Here is a 19,291-nt window from a genome sequence, read left to right on the forward strand (position 1 = left end):
TGAAGTGAGTAACCTGTTTGCAGCAAGTGCTGTTGCTCTGAAACTCCAAGTAGTAGCAGAAAATTGATTTCTGATCACCATTAAGCATGACATGTGCACACCAATACTGAATCTTTCTCATGCCTGGTGTCATAAGCTTTTTAGCATTTTGACCTCAGCAATAAAGTTGGTAAAAATTGCAAAATGTATGCTAAAATGATGCATATCAGAGTACTGGGTGTGAAGTAGAAACTAGAGTGAAATTAATGCTTCCAGTTGTACACCATCTTACTGGAATATTGTTTTAGTTTTGATAAAAATTAAAGGCATGTTTCTATCAAGTCTCTTGTCCTTTTAAGTGAAAGTAAAGTATTTGCTCTTATAAGAGATTGCAGGAGTTTATTACCTTAATCATTGTCTAGAAATATTGCTAAAATTTCTGGCAAAAGCAGTTTCTGACAGTTAGCTCACATCATAGGTATACATAGATGTATTACACATCCAGTTGAGAAATCGTGGTAGTGTCTCTAGTAGGTGTCAGCTGAATCCTCGGTAACTGAAGGCATGTTTCTTCCTCCCTCCCTCCCAGTAAGATAGAAGGTGGTAATTCTTGTATTTCCCGTTTAAGAGAAGCTGCAAGGCTCCCTTCAAGGGGAAAAGGCTGTTTCAGGAGGCAACTGAGGTGTCTGTGCTGAAGAAAAATGTCAACTCTGTTTCCAGTATAGTTTTATTCTAGATTAAGTAGCATATGTCTCAGTGTTTATGTATATGTTTTTTCTGAAGAAGTTACCTGTCTTAGTCAGCTGTTTTCATAGCAAGGAAGTGGCCACAGAGTTGCATTGTGACCAGAAAGAGATAAACATGTTGGAGCTGAAGCTTCCATCTGAGTGGTTTGACTGTAGTGAAGATCAGTCTTGCAGTAGTGGGGGATTCTCTCACTAGTGGTTAGGATCAGAGTAATGTTAAAATAGACTGGAATTTTATGTCCTGGGTTTGACGCTAGGTGTCTAGGCTTAATGAACTAGAGTGCTGCTGCACACAAGTTGAGACTGAGTGGGATAGGAATATTTCCTGCTGAGTGCCTAACAAATAGTCTTTTTCCTGTGCTTACATGGCTGGTGTCTCATGGCCAGACAACCTCCATTCTGATTGGTTTAGGAAGTAATCTGTATGATTAAAAAAGGTCAATAAATAGTTTAAGGTCTACATAAGGAATTTTTTGCCTCTTCCCTGGTTGGCTGTCCTGAAATTAATTATAAAAGCTATATTAAGCTCAAAGTTTGAGTGTCTTTTTCTTACTGGGATGTTGCCCTTGCTCCACTAGAGATCATTGTGACTTTTTTGGGAAACAAATGTGTTTAGTGCCACATAGTATTGGAGGTTTTTCTGACTTGATAACACAGCTCAGTGAGCAGGATGTTGTTGTCCACATTGTTATCAGGAGCAGTGTTTGTACTACTTACTTTACTTGTCTGTTACAAAACAGTTGTCTGGCAAAAATGTGCATGTCTGAAATACTTAAATCCTCTGCACACAAAAAACCTTATACAGACTACCATGAAAAACAAAGTATAGGGCAAATTTATACTGGGATGCTCAGAACTAGTTTTTACTTATCATAACTTTCCCTTCCCATAAGTTAGGCACTTTTCCTCTACTGTCTCTAAATGTCACGTGCTTGTCAAGGGGCTTGACATACTGCAATTTACATTAAGGAACGCTGAAGCAGTCTAGTATGAAAAAAAGGCTGGTTTTGAGGCTAATGAACATTTGGTTCCAAAATGCATGCTTCTCTGGCTGTCAGTGTTTAGAATTAAACAGGTTACCTTAGATTTTTTAGAACCATTAGCTCTTAAAAAAAAAAGCTATGAATGTATCTAATTATCCTATAAATAGTTATGCAAATTATATGACAGCAGAATACACTTAAGGAAATGAGTCTAAATCTGGTGTGTTGAAAAATAATTTTCTAAGGATGGCAGTTAATGGCACTCTGATTTAAGAATCAACTTTATCCATCTACACTTGTGTATTAGCCCTGCCAAGAGTGAATACTTTTAAACTGCTTGTCTTGCATTTACTTTCCTTGTTCTGCAGCCTAGATATTGATCTAGATTTTAATCATAATTTACCCAGGATGTGTTTTGAACAGTGTAGCAATTTGCTTCTATTCTTAAAATTACCACAGTTAATAATTTGATTTGTGTCCAAAACTCCAAGTATCAGACACCACAGCTGAGCTGTTTTGTTTGCTTGCATTACCTAAATTTATAACTCCTGTATTCCTTTCTGGGGCCTTTGGTGCATGGAACTTGAGCAGGAGCAGAGTCAGATGTCCATCTCCTTCAGTCAAGGTTTATCTGAGTACTGATTTAAGAGTATAATGTATTCAGTAGCCCCTGCTCTGGTTAGTGTCCTTTGACATGCTGGTTCAACCAAAAAAAAAAAGGAATCCTGTTGTTCTTAGTGGGAAAAAAAAAGCACACAAGTTATAAATATCCTAAAATGTTCTTCCATCTTGCTTGTTTCCTGCATGTGGTCCACAAATAGCAAATCCATAGTCATGTTAAAATAAAAAGAACTTGAGCTATGTTCTCGGTCTCTTCTAACCATTTTTACCAAATAAACCTCCAGTTATTTATTTTTATTATTTATAAGTAGAAATGTTGCCTAACTTGGTTTTAATACCTGTCTTCATTTAGTCTGGATGCTGTTGTACAGAAAGCATTACTACAAGAGGCAGATAGAAGAGCTAAATCCTAAGTCAACAAGCATGTGTCAACTTAAGCAAATGCTAGCCCTCAATCTGCCTCTTGTGCAGCCAAGAAGCTTTCTTTAGAAATTAAAATGTTGATTTTTAAAATGTGAACTTTTTTTTTGGCCAAGTATCAGTTTGGTTTTGATGTGTTGATTATATGTGCACACAGTTGGTTTAGCCCCAGCCTTGGAAGCAAAAGCATGTTTTGTATTTTGAGACTGCTCCTGGAATATATGTATTTGTTTGGGACTTCAAGGTGGGGTCTAATCATGTTGTACAAATAATAGCAATTTCTCACCCCAGTCCAAATGATACTTAAGAACATTCTTGATGGACTTATGTGTGAGTTCTTTCATTCTTTGCCTAAAGTGTTTCCCTCTAAATCTGTCTTCCCTGTGACTTGTAGACATCTATTTCATGTCTCAAAGCTACAGTCACAGTGGTTTTTGGTATGGAGGCACTGTTTTTGCAGCTATTACAAACTCAGCTGTTTTGTCTGTACAGGTGCTGAAGAGTTATTCTTATTAGTTGACTTTAGATGGTGAGCCTGACAACAGGAAGCTTTCAGCTAGGGGACTGTTTTACCTGACATTGCACTCTGAGCATTCTTTCCTAGTGGGCTTATTGGAAGTACAAAACAACTTAGTGAAGTTCCCTGCAGCTCAGTTCTCTGGGCCAAGTACAGAACAAAGAATGGAATGGAGCAGATGTGTTTAGTTGTAATAATGGATGATATACATGTCCCTTTATATTTCAATGCTTGTTTAAAGAATCATTCATTATTTTATTTTGGCTTTCAGAAGTGTATATTTATATGAGAATTTGTCTCAATTGATGCTTAAAGTTGATTTCCTTCTCTGCATATGAGTCAAATCAGGATAGTAAATCACATTAATATGTCTTTTAATTTTACTTGAGTGTGGAGTCCTTACCTCTTTTAGGATGGGTAAATAGAAAATCACTTGTTCATTGACTGCAGACCTGACTGTACACACATATGCATGTACTCTGCTGATCTAAATGCAGAGGAGAATGTGAATAAAATAGAACACTGCCTTTTCTTCAGGAATGAATGGGTTTCTATTTTCTTAATTTAGAAATAGAATTCTTCCTATTTTTCAATAACTAGGGTAAGAAATTTTTTTTTTTCTGTATTACAGTGCTTTTGTTCCTTTGGATATTCCCAACAAGAAGAATTCCACAGAGTGGGAGAAAGTGAAGCTCCTGTTTGAAGAATTTGGAAGTAGTCGTAAGTTTGAGATTTGTTCTGAGCTTTGCATGAGTTGGTACTCTACTAACCTCTGCCACTTGTTCATTGACTGAACGAGATAATTAACTTCCTTGGTGGCAGTTTTCTAAGTTTTCTCTGGCTGCTTACCTACAGTAAGTCTTTACCATAAGACTTCCTGTTCAGAGAAAAACAAAAATTAGGACTATTGTGAAAGCAGACACTGCCAGCATCTTGTCTCTGTTCTTTGAATACAAGTCCCCATTTGACAGCAAGGACTCCACTGTTGTGTCCACTGATATTTATGGTGGGGAGAGAGGATACTTGCTTCCATAGACTTCACTTAGCTCTTAAATGCTGCTTGGATGCTGAAGTTCACTGACTCTGAGGGTATGGTGAGTGTGTGATGGTTGTGAAGACCATTGGGTTGTGATGGCCTTCATTCATTTACCCAATGAAATGCAGTGCTGCTGTTCACTGTAAAAATGAGATGAGTTGTTCTGTCTAATTGGATGGGAAAGTCTTGTGGGTGTTACAGTTTCTTCCCTTTGCTCTTACAGTACTGACCTCTTCTAAAATTGTTGTTAGCAGTTGTTATACTTTACAGTAGGGCTGTAAAGAGCTGTTGAGAAGACCAAACTCCATGGAATAGTGTTTAACACTTGAGGTGTAGTTCATGTGCTTAGTCAGGGTATGTTTTCAGGGTAAAGGTGTGAGGGAAGTGTTTTATAGGTGAGCTAAAACAGACTTGATGTCACTTTTCAAATACATTCAAGAAAGGGTAACTAAAAGTTGTTTAACAGACATTCATCTCAGTGCATAAGTGCTCCATTACTTTGTGTTTCATTCTTGATGTCAATCAGAGTATTGGTGTCTGTGTGAATGTTTTAGGCTATAATCATAGAAGCCTTCATCAAGTCATATTCTGCATTAGTATAGGAGTTCTGTACTGAATAAAGTTCCCTGCAATGACATATACCAAGCACTGACAGGGCCCATCAACTTTATATGTACAGTTTGCTTAAGTATTCTCCAACCTGATCCTCTTCCACCAAGGGTAAATATTCTTCCAGTTTTTCTCACTCTGCTCCCTGGCCTGGATTTCCTGAAGTCTAGTCTTTCTAGTAAAAGGCTGAGGTAAAGAAAGCATTCAGTAGCTCAGACTTGTCATTGAAAAGTCCTGTCTCACCAGGTCCCCTGCCCCACTCAGCAACAAGCCCCTATTTTGCCTCTTTTTCCTCTTGCCACTTGAATACTCAAGGCCCTTGTTTGCTGTAACGTCCTTGCAGGGTCTTTAATCATAATATGTTCTGTGCTGTAATCTGTGCTTGTAAACGTAGGAGATGGGGGGGACAAATCCATAGCTTATTGAATGTTTTGGCTGTCTGCTTGCTGATGTTCCTCTTGCTTTGCAAAGATTATAACAGCTCAGGATAAAATGCTGCTTAAAGTGTTTGTACAGGTTGTGATAATGGTTGAGCTGAGATGTAAGCTAACGTTTCCAGGTGACCTTGATATGACTGTAACAAAGTATTTGGCTGCTTTTGCTATGAAATACAGTATAGCCTATGTTTTTTTCTAGGAAAGTAAACTGATTAAGATGCTGGGTTGGGATGTGAAAGTCTGATTTTGTTTTCTATCAGCATTCTCCTGTGATGTGTAATTTCATAGGATAATTCAGATTGAATAGACCTCAGGTTATCTATTCAAATCGGAATAGATAGGAATAGATAGCACCAAGAAGGAAGTTGTAAGATCAGACTGGATTGCTCAGGGCTTCATCACCTAGCTCTTCAAAACCCCCCAAGTTTGTAGACTGAACTCATTCTGGAAAAATCTGTCACCTGTTGTGGATATACTTGCTGTCACCCAGCTGTCTCACACTTGACAGCTGTGCACCACTGAAGAACCTGGGCTCCCCCTGTTTGCTAAGCAGACAGGCTGTATTGGGGGTCTCCAAACCTGTCTCTGTTCCAGGCCAAACAAGCCTGACTCCCTCAGCTGCTTTGCACAGCATGTGCTCCAGCTTCCAGCCACTGTAATTCTTCCCTTAGCTTGCTCACGTTTATCAGTCTTAACCTGCAGCAGGGGCCTCAGAACTGGTTGCACTGTATGGTCCCTTCCTTTAATAGATGGACATGCTGCTGTTGATGCAGTCTGGGATGCTGTGGGACTTCCGTGCTGGCACGGCATGCTGCTGGCTTACCTTCAGCTTGCTGTCTCCCAAGACCCCCATGCAGGGATCCCTTGTGTTTTCATTGAGCTACTCCACAGACAGCAACTCTCTGAAAAGGGTTCTTTTGTGTTCCAGGTGCTGCAGAAATAAGGACAAAATGCTCGTCTGTTGTTGTTACTTGTGCCTGTTGTCCTGTTTTTATATTAATTTACCCCTTTCCTTTGTCTGTCTGTAGTGGCCCAAGAAATACAAAGATCTTGAGACATAGAACAAACATCCAGTCAGCACTTGGTAGTTGGTTGTGCAGTTATGAAAGAGATGCAAACTCATCCACTGAGGCACAGCCTGATAAGATACTGCTGGTATACAATTACAATTTTTCAGCCAGTTAGTTTCTTAATGTTGCATTGAGCACAGTTCAGACTTCTAAAGTGGATATTAAATGTTGGTTTCAAATACTTCAAATACAGGAGGATCATTGAATACAGTGTGTAAATACATTGTGTGATATGTTACAAATAGGGGCCACTTGAGGGGTATTTTTTGCCCCCTAAATTTCAAAAACAACTCAAATTTTCACAGCTACTGAAGGAAAAATAGTGCTAGGTGGTTTTTGGTAGGTTTTTGGGTTTTTTAATAAGTTTTGAACTTAGCTGTAGTGTTTGAAACACAGGAACACATTGCTTTTAACTCTGGGGAAGTTGTTTGATATTATCTAGCAAAAACAGTAAAGGAGAGATTTGAGCAGTGAAGTTGGATTTGGTTGTGCTATTCTATTAGTTTTTGGTGGTTTTGGAAGGAGGTCTGTAGGGTTGGTCAGAAGAGGGGTGCAGTTTCCCATAGAGTAAGGTTATGATTTCTCAGTTGGCAACTGCTTAGTGCTGTGTTCAGTAAATAAGAATGGAAAGTAGCCAATGAATGAAAACAGGCTAGTATATCTGTGAGTAGAAATAAAAGTTACTGTAGATTTTTTAATTAAGTAGAGGGGAGGGCATGGGTGAAAACAGTAAACTCTGGTTATGACTCAGCATAAACATGAAATTGTTTGCTGAAAGTCAATTTCTGTAATTTACTATAAGTTTCAGTGTTACTAAGTGACCAAAGCCACTTGTGATGTCTTGTGTGGTGAGGTCAGGGACAGACCTGTTCTGGAGAATTATGCACAAGATTTTAGTGAGTTAAATGCCTTTTTATTTGGTCACTCTTTTACTGTCTCTCAAAATTACTAGAGTTATGAGGCTACATTAACTCTGTAGTCCTCTGAGCTTTGTCCAGTTTGTTGGTCTGTATATACATTGAGTGAAGCTGAGGCTTTTTTGGTTGGTTAGAGGATCCATGCTTGTCTGATTCTGGATAATACTATTAGTAGGAGGAATCAGGTGGTAGCAAACAAAACTAAGATGAACTATCCAGAATGCACATGAAAGTTGTGCAAGTTACCACAGCACCCTGGGAGGCCAGAAATAGGTCTTGAAAGGGGTATTAGAAACTTACGGGAGCAAGTTCATTAGTGTGTTTTCAACCAATTGGGTCAATGGAACTTCTGTGAGCTTGTGAAAATGACAAGAGTGTCTCCTGGATCCTGCAATTTCATATAAAGATCTGTTCTGGTAAAAAAGCTCTTTAAGTAAGTTTTTCATCTGAGTTATAACTTCTAACTATGTTTTCATCTTTGTCATGAGCTTAAATCTGTTCTGGAAACTAATTTAGGAAGAACTGTTCTTACACATCTACTGTATTTTCAACAAGTTTTTGGGTTTTTTTTTGTTTTTTTTTTTGCAGATGGCTTGACTGCACTTTCATTTTCCATTAGCTCCTTGACTGTGATTGGAATGTTGGCAGCCATCACTTACACAGTAAGTTGTTATGCAGCATTTTCAGATTTTTACTTTCATGATACTTGTGGTTATCACAGTCTCTACCTGTGTGGAAAACTTGTCATACTGAAAAGATTCAGCAGTGTCTTTAGCTCTGGATTTTCATGGTTTGTAGTAGTCATTCTAAGTTCTAAATTTTTTGCTGCAAATTTAAGGACTGCTGTTTTGGTAGTGAGCAGAGATCAGACTTAATTCTGATGTGTTTATGGAAGGGGGTGTCACATCACTTGTGACTTGTAACAGTCACTGACTTTATTTTATTTCTCCACTCTGACATTAGGAATTAAATGTTGCACTTTTTTTATTCATTGAACTGTGGCATAACCTAGAGTTGATATGGAGCTAAGGTACTGCAGTTCCTTATGAGAGGAATTTTGAAGGGTTCATTCTGTAACCAATTGTAAATGGTATGATTAAGGTTATGTTAGTTTAACTGCTTGACTCTTGCTTTTACATAGAAAGAAAAGGAACTGTTTTAACTTACTGACATTGGTCAACATTTAATGCTTATGTGGTCATTTGCTTTTCCAATTTACTCTATTTCTTCATTCAGTGAATAATCAGCATGTTTGTAATGCTACATGTTTTAATTTGTTGTCAAGGTAAAATTTTGCAACAATGAAGCAGCTTAAAAGCTTAAGATAAGTGGCTGATAACAGACAAAGCTTTAAAGTTTCTCAGAAATTACTGTTTTTCTGACAGGTTTTTATCTTTAGATTCATGTCCTTGCTAGGATAATGTTTTCTTCCATTGGAAGCTGACTCTAACATAGTTGTTCCTATCTAGGTTTGCTAGTGAACTTTAAGTGCCTTTGTAGCCATAGCTTGTGCAGTAAATTATTTTGAAGCATTGGTACCCAAGAAGGTGTCTGTTTCAGGCAAACTATAAATCTATAAAACTTGAAAAAGGATTTAAGAAAGAGGGAAGGGGGTAAGTGCTTGTGAAATACTACCTTTAGAATGTTAAATGAGTAAAAAGTGGAGCTAATGATTTTCTGTCTCTCCAGCTGGTGTAAGTTACAGCAGAATTATGGAGGGCAGTTCAGTACAGGTTCACAGATGTGTCAGAACCCTGACAGCTTAGTGGCCATCAGGGTCTGTGCAGTAGGTAGGAGAGCAACTGGGTGGATGAACTAGTGGGTATTTTAGGTGAGCTGAATTACTCTCAGCCCCATTGGTGAAGTCCTTTAACCTGATCAAGATGATAAATTTTATTACTTTAAGCCTTTTCTTAAAGTGACATGGGTCATTAAATTATTCAAGCTAGCTTGCTGACATCTGGATCATGTAATGGTCAAAAAAGATCTAGACCTCCACTTAGTCTGTAATAATGTGCTAGATTTTAATTAGTTTTCCTTAATTATGAAGAAAAGATCCATTTCTTGTTTGAATTGCTGAAGAGCACATACTGTATTATTTTAGCTATGATACTAACAAAAGAAAAAAACACCTTAGCTGAGAGAATAATATGAGTGTTTTGTTCAAAAACCAAGTATGGTTTTATAACTGTTTGCAAACATCTAAAATGTGAGATTGTTTACACTTCAGTCAGGAATAAAGTGGCTTTATTTTCACAATGTACAACAAAAACCTTAGCAAATGTGGCACTTTGTGGTATGGTTTAGTGGGCATGGTGGTGTTCCATCAAAAGTTGGGCTTGAATATCTTGGGAGGTCTTTTCCAACCTTAATGATTATGTGATTCTTGGATTTTTTTTCAATTTACTGCTAATATTTCCTAATTCCAGTGTTATTGCCTACTTATTTTTGAACCCATACTGGTTGTAGGCACCATTCAGCTGAGTATCACAGTATGCTTCTGTCTTCAACACTAGCTGAACCTGGAAATATGTGGAACCTGGAAATCCATGTTCAATAATTCCAGTGTTCTGTATTGTCTGTATTTTCTCAGATGAAGAAAATACCTAAATCTTCAATACTGTTGCTTTAGTGTCAATGTATTTACAACTTATATAAATACTGAGTGATAAATGAGGTGAAACATCAGGCATGAGAACTCTTATCTGAATGCCTTAATTACTAAGACTTTTGTGCTAATTTGTTGCTTTGTAAACTTCAGCTGAGCTCTTTATGCAAATGTCTGGAGTGTGAAATTGATTTCCTTTATTTTTAACTGTTGTATTTCGTTCTTCTGTAACTCTCTGTTCTGTTTTACAGTAGGTGTTAAGGGAGAGTGGGAGAAATGGAGGAGTTATTTTACAGAGGTTTTGGGCATGAGCTCACACAGGAGTGGGTTGTTGTGTATGTCTGATGTGAGGTTTATTTCATTGTTTGCAGGCAGTTGTAGAATCTTAGCAGTGAGCTGGCTTTGATGTATGGGTGGACTGAAGTACAAATGTGTCACAGACAGTGAAAAACACCTATTAGAAGGTCTGTTTTCCTACCTGGAACAGTGTTTTCTTTGTTTTTTTTTGGTTTTTTTTTATGAAAGCTTTAGAGCTTTCATGGCACCTTTCCCACCAGCAGTGATGATCAGGCTTCCATATTTAAGCTCTTTTCACCTGCAGCAGCATGGGCTGAACTTATCCCTGTGGTATGACATAATGCAGAAATTGCTTTAGGAATGAAAAGTTTCTGGGCTGTTGTACTTGCCTGAACTTCAGGGAGTGGTTGGCTCAGAGTGTAGTCTGTCTTTGCCAGTTTGGATTACTGCACTTGCTCTACTTCAGAGCAGAACACAATTCTGGAAGGAGTGACTCTTTTCTCTTGGTAGTTTCCCATGTCTTTGTGTTGTGGGGTGTTTTTTTCTTTTTTTGCCATATTAGCCTTGTATAAAAAAATCACCTCTAGGTGAGACAGACATGAGTGCACAGACAAGTCTTTGTTTTTCAGGTAGCCTTCTGCTGCCTATCAAATCATTTATGCTAGTTTCCAAAGGTGGGAGATCTTTGTGCTTAGTCATCAAACCACTCTTTGATCATTGGTGTTAGTTGTTGTTTTTAAGCACAGAAAGAGAACATTGTTATGTAAGTGTGAACACAAGAATTAAGACACCTATTTCAAAATTTTCCACAAATGCTTAGTAGATGATGGAAAAAAGGATAGGGACACCATGTGTGGTCTGAGTTCCTGTGTCTCTGGACAGAGGTGATCTCAGATCTGTGGTTTACACAGTGAAGAGTTCAGGATTTGTGGTATAGATGTAACTGAAATTTTATTTTCCCCTGACTTACTGCATATCCTCAACCTGTTTCAGTGCCAGAGTTTGCTATTCCATTCTTAAAGGGAGATTAGGAACAGGTATATCTGGTCTTCTATGTACTCATTCACAGTAAAGAAAAAAATCTTAATGCTAAATGCTTGCCTAATAAAGGTTGTTTTGTAATATGATAGCAAATCCCTTCATACCTAATTAAAAATGGCCTTACATTGAATGCCTACTTTAACAGAAAACACTAAAAATAAATAGGAGTGCTGTGACTGCAGTTGACTGATTTCATCTTAAAATGTTATTTATGGAAGAAACCATGAAAGAGATGAATCAAGTGATTTTATTAAAGTCTCTGGCAGTGCAATTTATCCATTCTGCAATTAGTTAAATGTATGTTAAGAGTACTGCTTTGTGTGGCCTTCAGCATGAAGAATTAGATTATGGCTACTCTAAAATTGAATTTGTGTTGTGGCAATATACAATAATGTGAGAAGTTGGGGGGAAAAGGCTTTGGTACTGTCAGCAGGTAGCTTTGAATTCGAGTAGAAATAGAGAGCAAAAGCTCACTTCAGCATGTGTATGTGCCCAGGCTTCCTTTATGAAAGCAGATCCTCCTGCTTCCACAGGAGCAGGGATACAGCAGGGTGGTGTTACTGAGACTGTAAATGGCTACAGTTTCAATTATGGAACTAACAAATTTACCCCAAGGACTAATGTAGTTAAAATCTATTTTTTTAGCCATAAGTCCAGTGTTTGGGGCCTCTCAAGGCCCTGATTGGTTTGTTACATTACTCTGAAGTACATGGTGAGCTGTTAATGCAATGAAGAACAGAATTGTGGAGTCTTCTCCTTGCAGATACTCAGGAGCCATACGTACATGGTCCTGGACAAGCAGCTCTAGGGGACCCTGCTTGGGCAGAGGTGTTGGACTGGATGACCTCCAGAGTCCATCCAAACCTCAGGCATTCTGCTGTGTGAATTTGCAGAGTTTACAGTGGTACCAATGGGTCGCATTGTACCTCATGGTGTGAGGTGTCTTCTCTTTAAGTTTGGGTCTTGCCTATGAAAGGGTTGAGGTGACAGTGGTTGGCAATAAGATTGGTTCTTTATTGGATTAATTTTTTCTACAATACTGGTTTTACTGTTAGAACCTCATTTAGCTCGTGTTGGACAGCTATTTATTCCATCACAGCTGTTAATTTGTGGAAAAAATAAAAGATTTATTAGAGATTCTTACTATGATTTATTCACCTCAGTACAACTAGTGTTTCAAAAACTGTGCTGGGCTCTTTGTTGTAAAACTACGCCGTGTCAGAAAATAAGTAGTTACGTGTTAATAACTAGTGCTAGTTTGTGCAAGATGATTCTGTCAGAAGATAGTAATAGCTTTGAAGTACTTTGATAGGTGGCAATTTTCAGAAGCTCATTGGGTAAATGAAAGGGAGACTGCCAATTCAGAGTAGGGGAACAACCAAACTTTTAATACCTGTTCTTAATCCAAGTAATACAAATTTCTTTTTCCTTTGTTTTGTAACTTTGCAACTTGGTTGGATGAAAAGCAAAGTTGCTTCTTTCTGTGAATGGATGTAAAAATATAAAAGCTGCAGTTATGTTTCTTTTGACTGACTTTGGACTGATACTTTTTAGTATGTCTTTTTAGAATATAATACTAAAACTTCAAGTTGGGTTTCCCTGCTGAATATACCAAAGAATAATCTTTTCTTGATTTTAATTGACTGTTTGGAAGATCAGGAAGGGACAAAAAAGATGCAACTTGTGTATGCTAGATTTTTAACTTTTTAAGGGGTAAAAAGTAAAGTAGCATAGGTGAATAATGTAGATGAAGTCTACAAATGTTCACTTGATACATTAATATTACTGGCAAGAGCATAAACATATTTCATTTTCTCAAGTACATGCAATGTTTAAATGAACAACATTATTTAGGTATGTCTTAATATGTCTTAATTCTCAACACAATTCTTAATTGGTAGTCACTTATCTGTTTTCAACCTTTATCCCCAAGTCTACTTTTTTGGTATTATGTAATGTATAGTACTGATGTACAATGCTTGATACTTAAAATTGTTTTGTAAGACATGTGAATAGGTGATCTTCAAGAGGGCTCTGCAAGTCCATGACCTTGATGATTTATACTGACAGCTTTCTATGTCTATAAATATGGAATAGTAACAAGAAAATGATAAATTAGGCCTGCAGTGCTATGCTGGTTTTGGCTGGGGGAGAATTTGAAACAGTTTCACAGATGATGTAGTTTGCATCTATTTTTTCATTAATGTGTTTTTCATTGAGATGGTTCTACATGGCCTTAGGTATTAAAACAATAGTTGTTGTCAGCTCCAGGTAGCTATTTGAATTTGAGACAGAATAATGAGTTGCTCATACAACAGTAGGCAGATTAATTTTTGAGTGATCTTGTGCATCTCACTTAGCATGTCCTTGAAGGATGATTATAATTGGCTTTGTAATTTTTCCGAACATTTAATAAGCATTATTTGATTTCTTATGGAACTATAAAGTGCTCATTTTTTTCTCCATCCTGAAAGAGGAAATGTTAGAAAGCTTAGCTTGTCTACTCACAAATGTGATGACCTTTTCACACCTAATTTTTATCTGGATTATGATTTACTTTTCTGCAGTTGATGTTATTAACAATCAAAGAGCTTAAAACCTTTTAGAATCTGCCTAACCTTAAAAGCACTCATTCATGAGTGATCTTTTAAGCAGATGTCAAACAGCTATTGAGAAATTGAGATTCATCAATTCATCGTCACTACTATTTAATAACTTCAATGCCAATTCTGAAATAGAAATGTAATTCTTTCATTATGTTCACTTCTCTGTGAAGTAGTAAATAACCAAAATAACAAACCAGTTTGATGGTTGTTTTAACAGCCTGATTCCTACTACACTGTTGGAGAACTGTAGATATGAAACTGGTGGGTAAATTGTTTTGTACTTGCAAATCTTAGAATTGGAAAGTAGGTTAATCTTTTGGTTGTTAATGCTTTTCTAAGCCTGATGGGGCAGTATAGAAGGTGACTGCTAGGCAAAATAATTCTGATCAGTATTGTAACTGAAGCAGAATTAATTCTTTCACGGATGTTTTGTCCAGCAAGCACAAGTTCACCATGTGTAGTAGAACAGCTGTAATGTAGAGGCTGTTGTATTTGGCTTCTGTATCCTATAAACTTTGACAGCACTTTTTGTCCACTTGAACACTGGCAAACAATGAGTCTGTATAGTGGAGAGAGAACACTACTATGAGAAATGAAGGTGAGTGTATAGCAGGATATGGTCGGGATGAAGAATAGAGAAATGTGCTCAGTGCAATATTCATGTTGAGTACTGCGGATCATGCAGGAATTGCCGTAGTGAACCTGTTTGGTCAATCTGTTCCACCCTTTGAGATGTTTTTTACAACAATGTTATTCAAAAGTTATGTGCTCTAATAGCAACTGAAGACTGGATGCTAGAACTTCTTATGAAAAACTGATTTTTTACCAGATAACATGTTGAATGACTTTTGAAGATGCATGGCATGAAATTTTTAGAGGAAGCAAATAGCCAACTGTCCATGAGAGAGCTTGCCATCTTCAGATGCATTTAATAGTCTTTCTCCTTTAGCCCTCATAATTTAAGGGAAGATATATAAACTGTTGTTATTATTTGCCATGCTTAATGATGTTCTGAAAGTAAGGTTGTTAAATTCCAATTTTTATTTTTGAATGGTAGTATGAGTTGGTAGTCAGAGATGGGACAGGTGGCTTTAGAAGAAAGCAGGTGATGAATCCTTGCAAGGTCAGGTAACTTTTCAGAAGAGCTGTGCAATCAAGCTGCACGGAGGAGGTCCAGTTTCAATCAAAGTGGAGTCCCAGTTCCTCTTTCACAAACTCAGTGTTGCTTGGGTTGGTGTGACACCTGAAAGTGCACCTCCCTTGAGGCTATTTAATTGGACTGAGCAGTGTGCTCAGTCAGAAGCAGTGCTGGCAAGAATGCCTTGTGTCCATAGGAAACTGTTCAGCATAAGCAACTGAATTGTGTTGGTTGTTGTGAAGGGTAAAAGGTATCCTGTGACTTCCCTCGTGGCTAGCATAATTGAAATAAAAAGCTGATTAGGCTACTAGTATATAAAAGCATCTTCTATACCAATAACAATTTAAATGGAGGGGGTTTTTAACTGGGGCATTTGTATTAAAGAAAATTAGCTCATACTTGACTGTATTTCCTAAGTCCTGCGTATATTAAAATAGTTTAGCTGGTTCTAACTTGAATAGATGCATTTTTGTCAGTCCAGTTGGTAGAACTGAACATTTTGTCTTTCATGGGCACACTTTGAGGTGAAGCATTGAAATAAGCTGTTGTAAGAAAATAGGAATATGAATATTTGTGTCTAAAGCTGAGAACATTTTTGTTGTCTTTTACACGGTGATTATAAGAATTCTCTTTTTAATTTGGCTTTTTTATGTGACTTCGCTAGAGGGCACTGCTGTGCAAGAAATGTTTGTCAATATTTATTTCTGCACCTCTTGCCCAAGATTAGATAGATGTCTTTTAAAAACCTTAGTAATAACCACTTTAAAACCACTTGCATGATATATAGACTTCCTAATAATAAATGTAGTAGGAAGTCTTTCTGATATGCTACACAAGCATTTTTCAATAATTTACTGAAATCACAAGTTGATTTCTTAAATATCTTTAACCAGAAAGAGCTGTTAAGCTATCTTTATTTTTAGTTCTGGTTGTGCACCAAGCTGATGAGAAAATATTTACTTGTTCTGCTTGATCTCTAACAAGGAGTGATTATTCTGTTTGGGCCACAGGTTAATCATTTGACCATATCTTACCAGCTGAACATAGCAGATTAGAAAATGAAACATAATCAGCTTCCAGTTAAATTATAATCCCTGATGGCTTCAGGCTTTTTTGTGGTAGGTGTTCAGCTTTAAGTCATTTAACTCTATTTTAAAGTGATTTAGTATATTAATTTTAGTGTGGTTTGCTGTCTTCCTCTCAACTGATCTATGTGCTTATGGCTGATGTGGCTGATAATTAGGTGTTCCCACCTTAACATACCCTTTAAGTGATATTCTTTCATAGTTTGTGCAATTTTGAAATCTTACACTAGAGGTTATAGTTTCCAGTGGAAAACCTTTCTGGATCTTTTTAATACTCAAGAGTTTATCCCTGAAGTAGTTGCTTGATGCAACAGTGTCAGTAAAACATGATTTTGCAACTTCTTGCAACCTCACTTATGTTCTGTTTTCTGTTTCTGAGTGACTATTATCAGCATGGAAGGCAGCTAATAAGAAAGACTTCCCTCATCTGCCCATGGGTTATGTGAGTGTGGCAAGTCTCAAGTGTTGTGATGTGCTGAGTCTGCAAGACTAAGAATCAGAACAGTAACTCTTCCTTCTAAATCCCAACTGTGAATGACACGAGAGTGGCCGAATCTGCTGCAGGATGAGAAGGAAAGGGACCTGGGAAAAGTGGAGATTAAGCAAATTAGACACAATGCTTATGTGGTTTCTCATAAGGTATTGAATACTCTGTCTGGAGCATGGATTTTATTTGGGTTCAGTGCCATGTTCAGAGAACAGGTAGAGCACGCTTCTTGCTGCTCTTCAGTGCCAGCTGGTACTGCATGAAGGTACTGATCTATTTGTGGCATTCATGGGAGTGACATGCTCTTCCTGTAGATGGATTTATTTTCAGATTACTGTCTGACTGAACTACTACTTCCATGAGTAACAAATAAGACAGGAATCTCAAAAGCTTTGTTTAGACTGTTCTCATAGGGTTGAGAAGCTGGGTTTTCTGTTGCAGTATGTTGTTGTCTTTTTCTTCTTATCCTTTAGCATAGAAGGCCTTATGCTTCAAAAGGTCTATAAGTAAAAACCTCATCTATCCAGAGGTGCCTGTGGACAGAAACTCAAGTGAGAACAAGACAGCTTCTCATGGATGATGCTTCTAACTTGTAGTTAATAGGTAGTGAGCTCTAAGGATTTGGCTTTCCAGCCCTTAAGCTAAATGATAGTGGTGGTCTCTTACATTGAGCACTTGTGGTAATTCGAGAGACAGGCGATGTCTCTAAAATAAATTGGTTTAACTATAAATTGAAATTATTTTTCTACTCAAAAATGTGGTTTCAATGAAGCTGATCTGGCATTCAAGCAAGAGCAGAGATAGAGCCTTAGGCCTTAGAGATGAACCCTTGCAACATGTGTTATCAGATACCAGCTTGAACACTTGGTGTTTGGTACCAGACTCAGTTCATTTTTAAGAGCCTGTGTTACAAAACTACATGTACACTGTAAATGACTGTACATTTGGATGTCTGGTTACTTACTCTTTGGTAGTGTCTCTCATTTGATTTAACAATTCTAGACCAAAAAATTGTCTGAGAATAAGTCCTGGAATCTGTTGTTTCAGTGGTATAAATATGTCAAGAATTAATTATTTGTTTTATGTAAGTTTATGTACATCAATTAACTTGTGTTAACTGCTTTAAAGGCTCATTTTGATATATTTTGATTCATATTTCAAACTTTGAACCCACAGTTTGTTTCAGGACTAAGACCTCTCTTGGCTGGAGTGTGCATCTCTGGTTTGTTTTACTTGGCTATCCTCAATACATTGTTTGCTGGTTAAGTTGCAGATGCCTAACATAATAGCCCTTGAATAATTTGACACTTGTACTAACCCAAGGGATTAAAACTTTGTCCAGGGCAACTTTGAACTTCTTTATCAGCCTGAAGGGAAATGCAGCCCTGAAAATGAGCTAATACAGCTTCTGTTCAGACCTGTGACACATCACATGGGATTACTCATTTTTCTGTCCTTCATTCTATATATTGTTATCTTGAACGACCAATGTGTTCTTTTCCCACACTGATGATGGGAGCCTTACTTGCATAATCATGTTACTATTAGCATCTTCTGTATGCAGGGAAGGACCTTAGACAGCCTTTATCACTGGAGCACACTTGATGTTCAAGTATGTAGTTCACATTAGCAAAAACAATGCATCACTTTGAGAGTTCTATTTTTCCTTGTAGAAACTTAAACTAAGCTTTAAAGCCCTGGATTTTATTTCTTAACTATTTCATAGAGTGAATACTTGCTATGTTAATTGATATGTTAGTTGTTTGAAGAACAGGTAGAAACCTCAGATGTTCATATCTATTTACTTCTAAGCTCAGGTTTGTAAAATTGTTCAGGCGCATTTTCATAGTGATGTCTTACATGTTTCTGCATACTGGCACTGGCTAGAAGTGTTTTGTGTTCCAGAGAGGGACCTCAGGTAAATTGTGACTTGCCTTTTAGTTGACAGTGTTCACATGTCCCCTGAATTCTGTAGTTACACTGCTAGTGACCTGAGTGAGCTCCTTGGGGTCAGTATGGGCCCAATACTGTTGAGTCCTCACAAATGATCTGGGTGATGGGGTCGAGTAATCATATAGTTTGAGAAATATGCCAGACTTGGAGAAGTAGATAGAACAAAGAGCCACCATAGAGATGTTGACTGATAAGAGAATTGGGCCAACAAGAATGACATCAGGTTTAGCAGATCTTAAGGGGGTTTATTGCAAGCAGCAGTTAGTGCTTGGGTCTGATCAGCTGGGAGATAGTTCTGCTGGAAATGACCTGGAAGTCCTAGTGGGCAGCAAGGTGAGCATGATCCTGCAGTGTGCCTTGCAGCAGAAATACAAATAGTGTCCAGAGCTTGCCTCAGCAAGAGAGTAGACATTGTCATTGTACTTGTCGCTTCCAAAGCCACATCTGAAAATTGTCTGGTTTTGGTCCCCTAGATTATGAAACAGAGGCCCCAATGAACACTTATGGACATGATTACGAAGTTGTAGAAAGCAACCCATAAATGAAAACTGAAGGAATTTGTTTGGTCTAGAGAAGAGAATTGTAGGAGAGGGCTTTTTACAGAATCAGCTAGGTTGGAAAAGACCTTTGAGATCAAGTCCAACCCATGACCTAATACCACCTTGTCAACTAGACCATAGCACCAAGCGCCACATCAAGTCCTTTCTTGAACACCTCCAGGGTACAGTCACTCCACCTCCC

The 19,291-nt window shown here is 37.7% G+C and overlaps 1 protein-coding gene across 1 annotated transcript in view; it reads left to right on the plus strand.

The window, feature by feature from the left end:
- The window catches only part of LMBRD1 (LMBR1 domain containing 1), a 63,279-nt gene that overhangs the window by 14,930 nt on the left and 29,058 nt on the right, over positions 1–19,291 (plus strand). Inside the window, exons 6-7 of the mRNA XM_058801288.1 lie at positions 3,898–3,986; positions 7,924–7,997. Coding sequence (XP_058657271.1) covers positions 3,898–3,986; positions 7,924–7,997 — 163 coding nt within the window. The remainder of the gene's footprint in view (positions 1–3,897; positions 3,987–7,923; positions 7,998–19,291) is intronic.

Source organism: Ammospiza caudacuta, chromosome 3 (genome assembly GCF_027887145.1).
Source record: "Ammospiza caudacuta isolate bAmmCau1 chromosome 3, bAmmCau1.pri, whole genome shotgun sequence".
NCBI classification, from domain to species: domain Eukaryota; kingdom Metazoa; phylum Chordata; class Aves; order Passeriformes; family Passerellidae; genus Ammospiza; species Ammospiza caudacuta.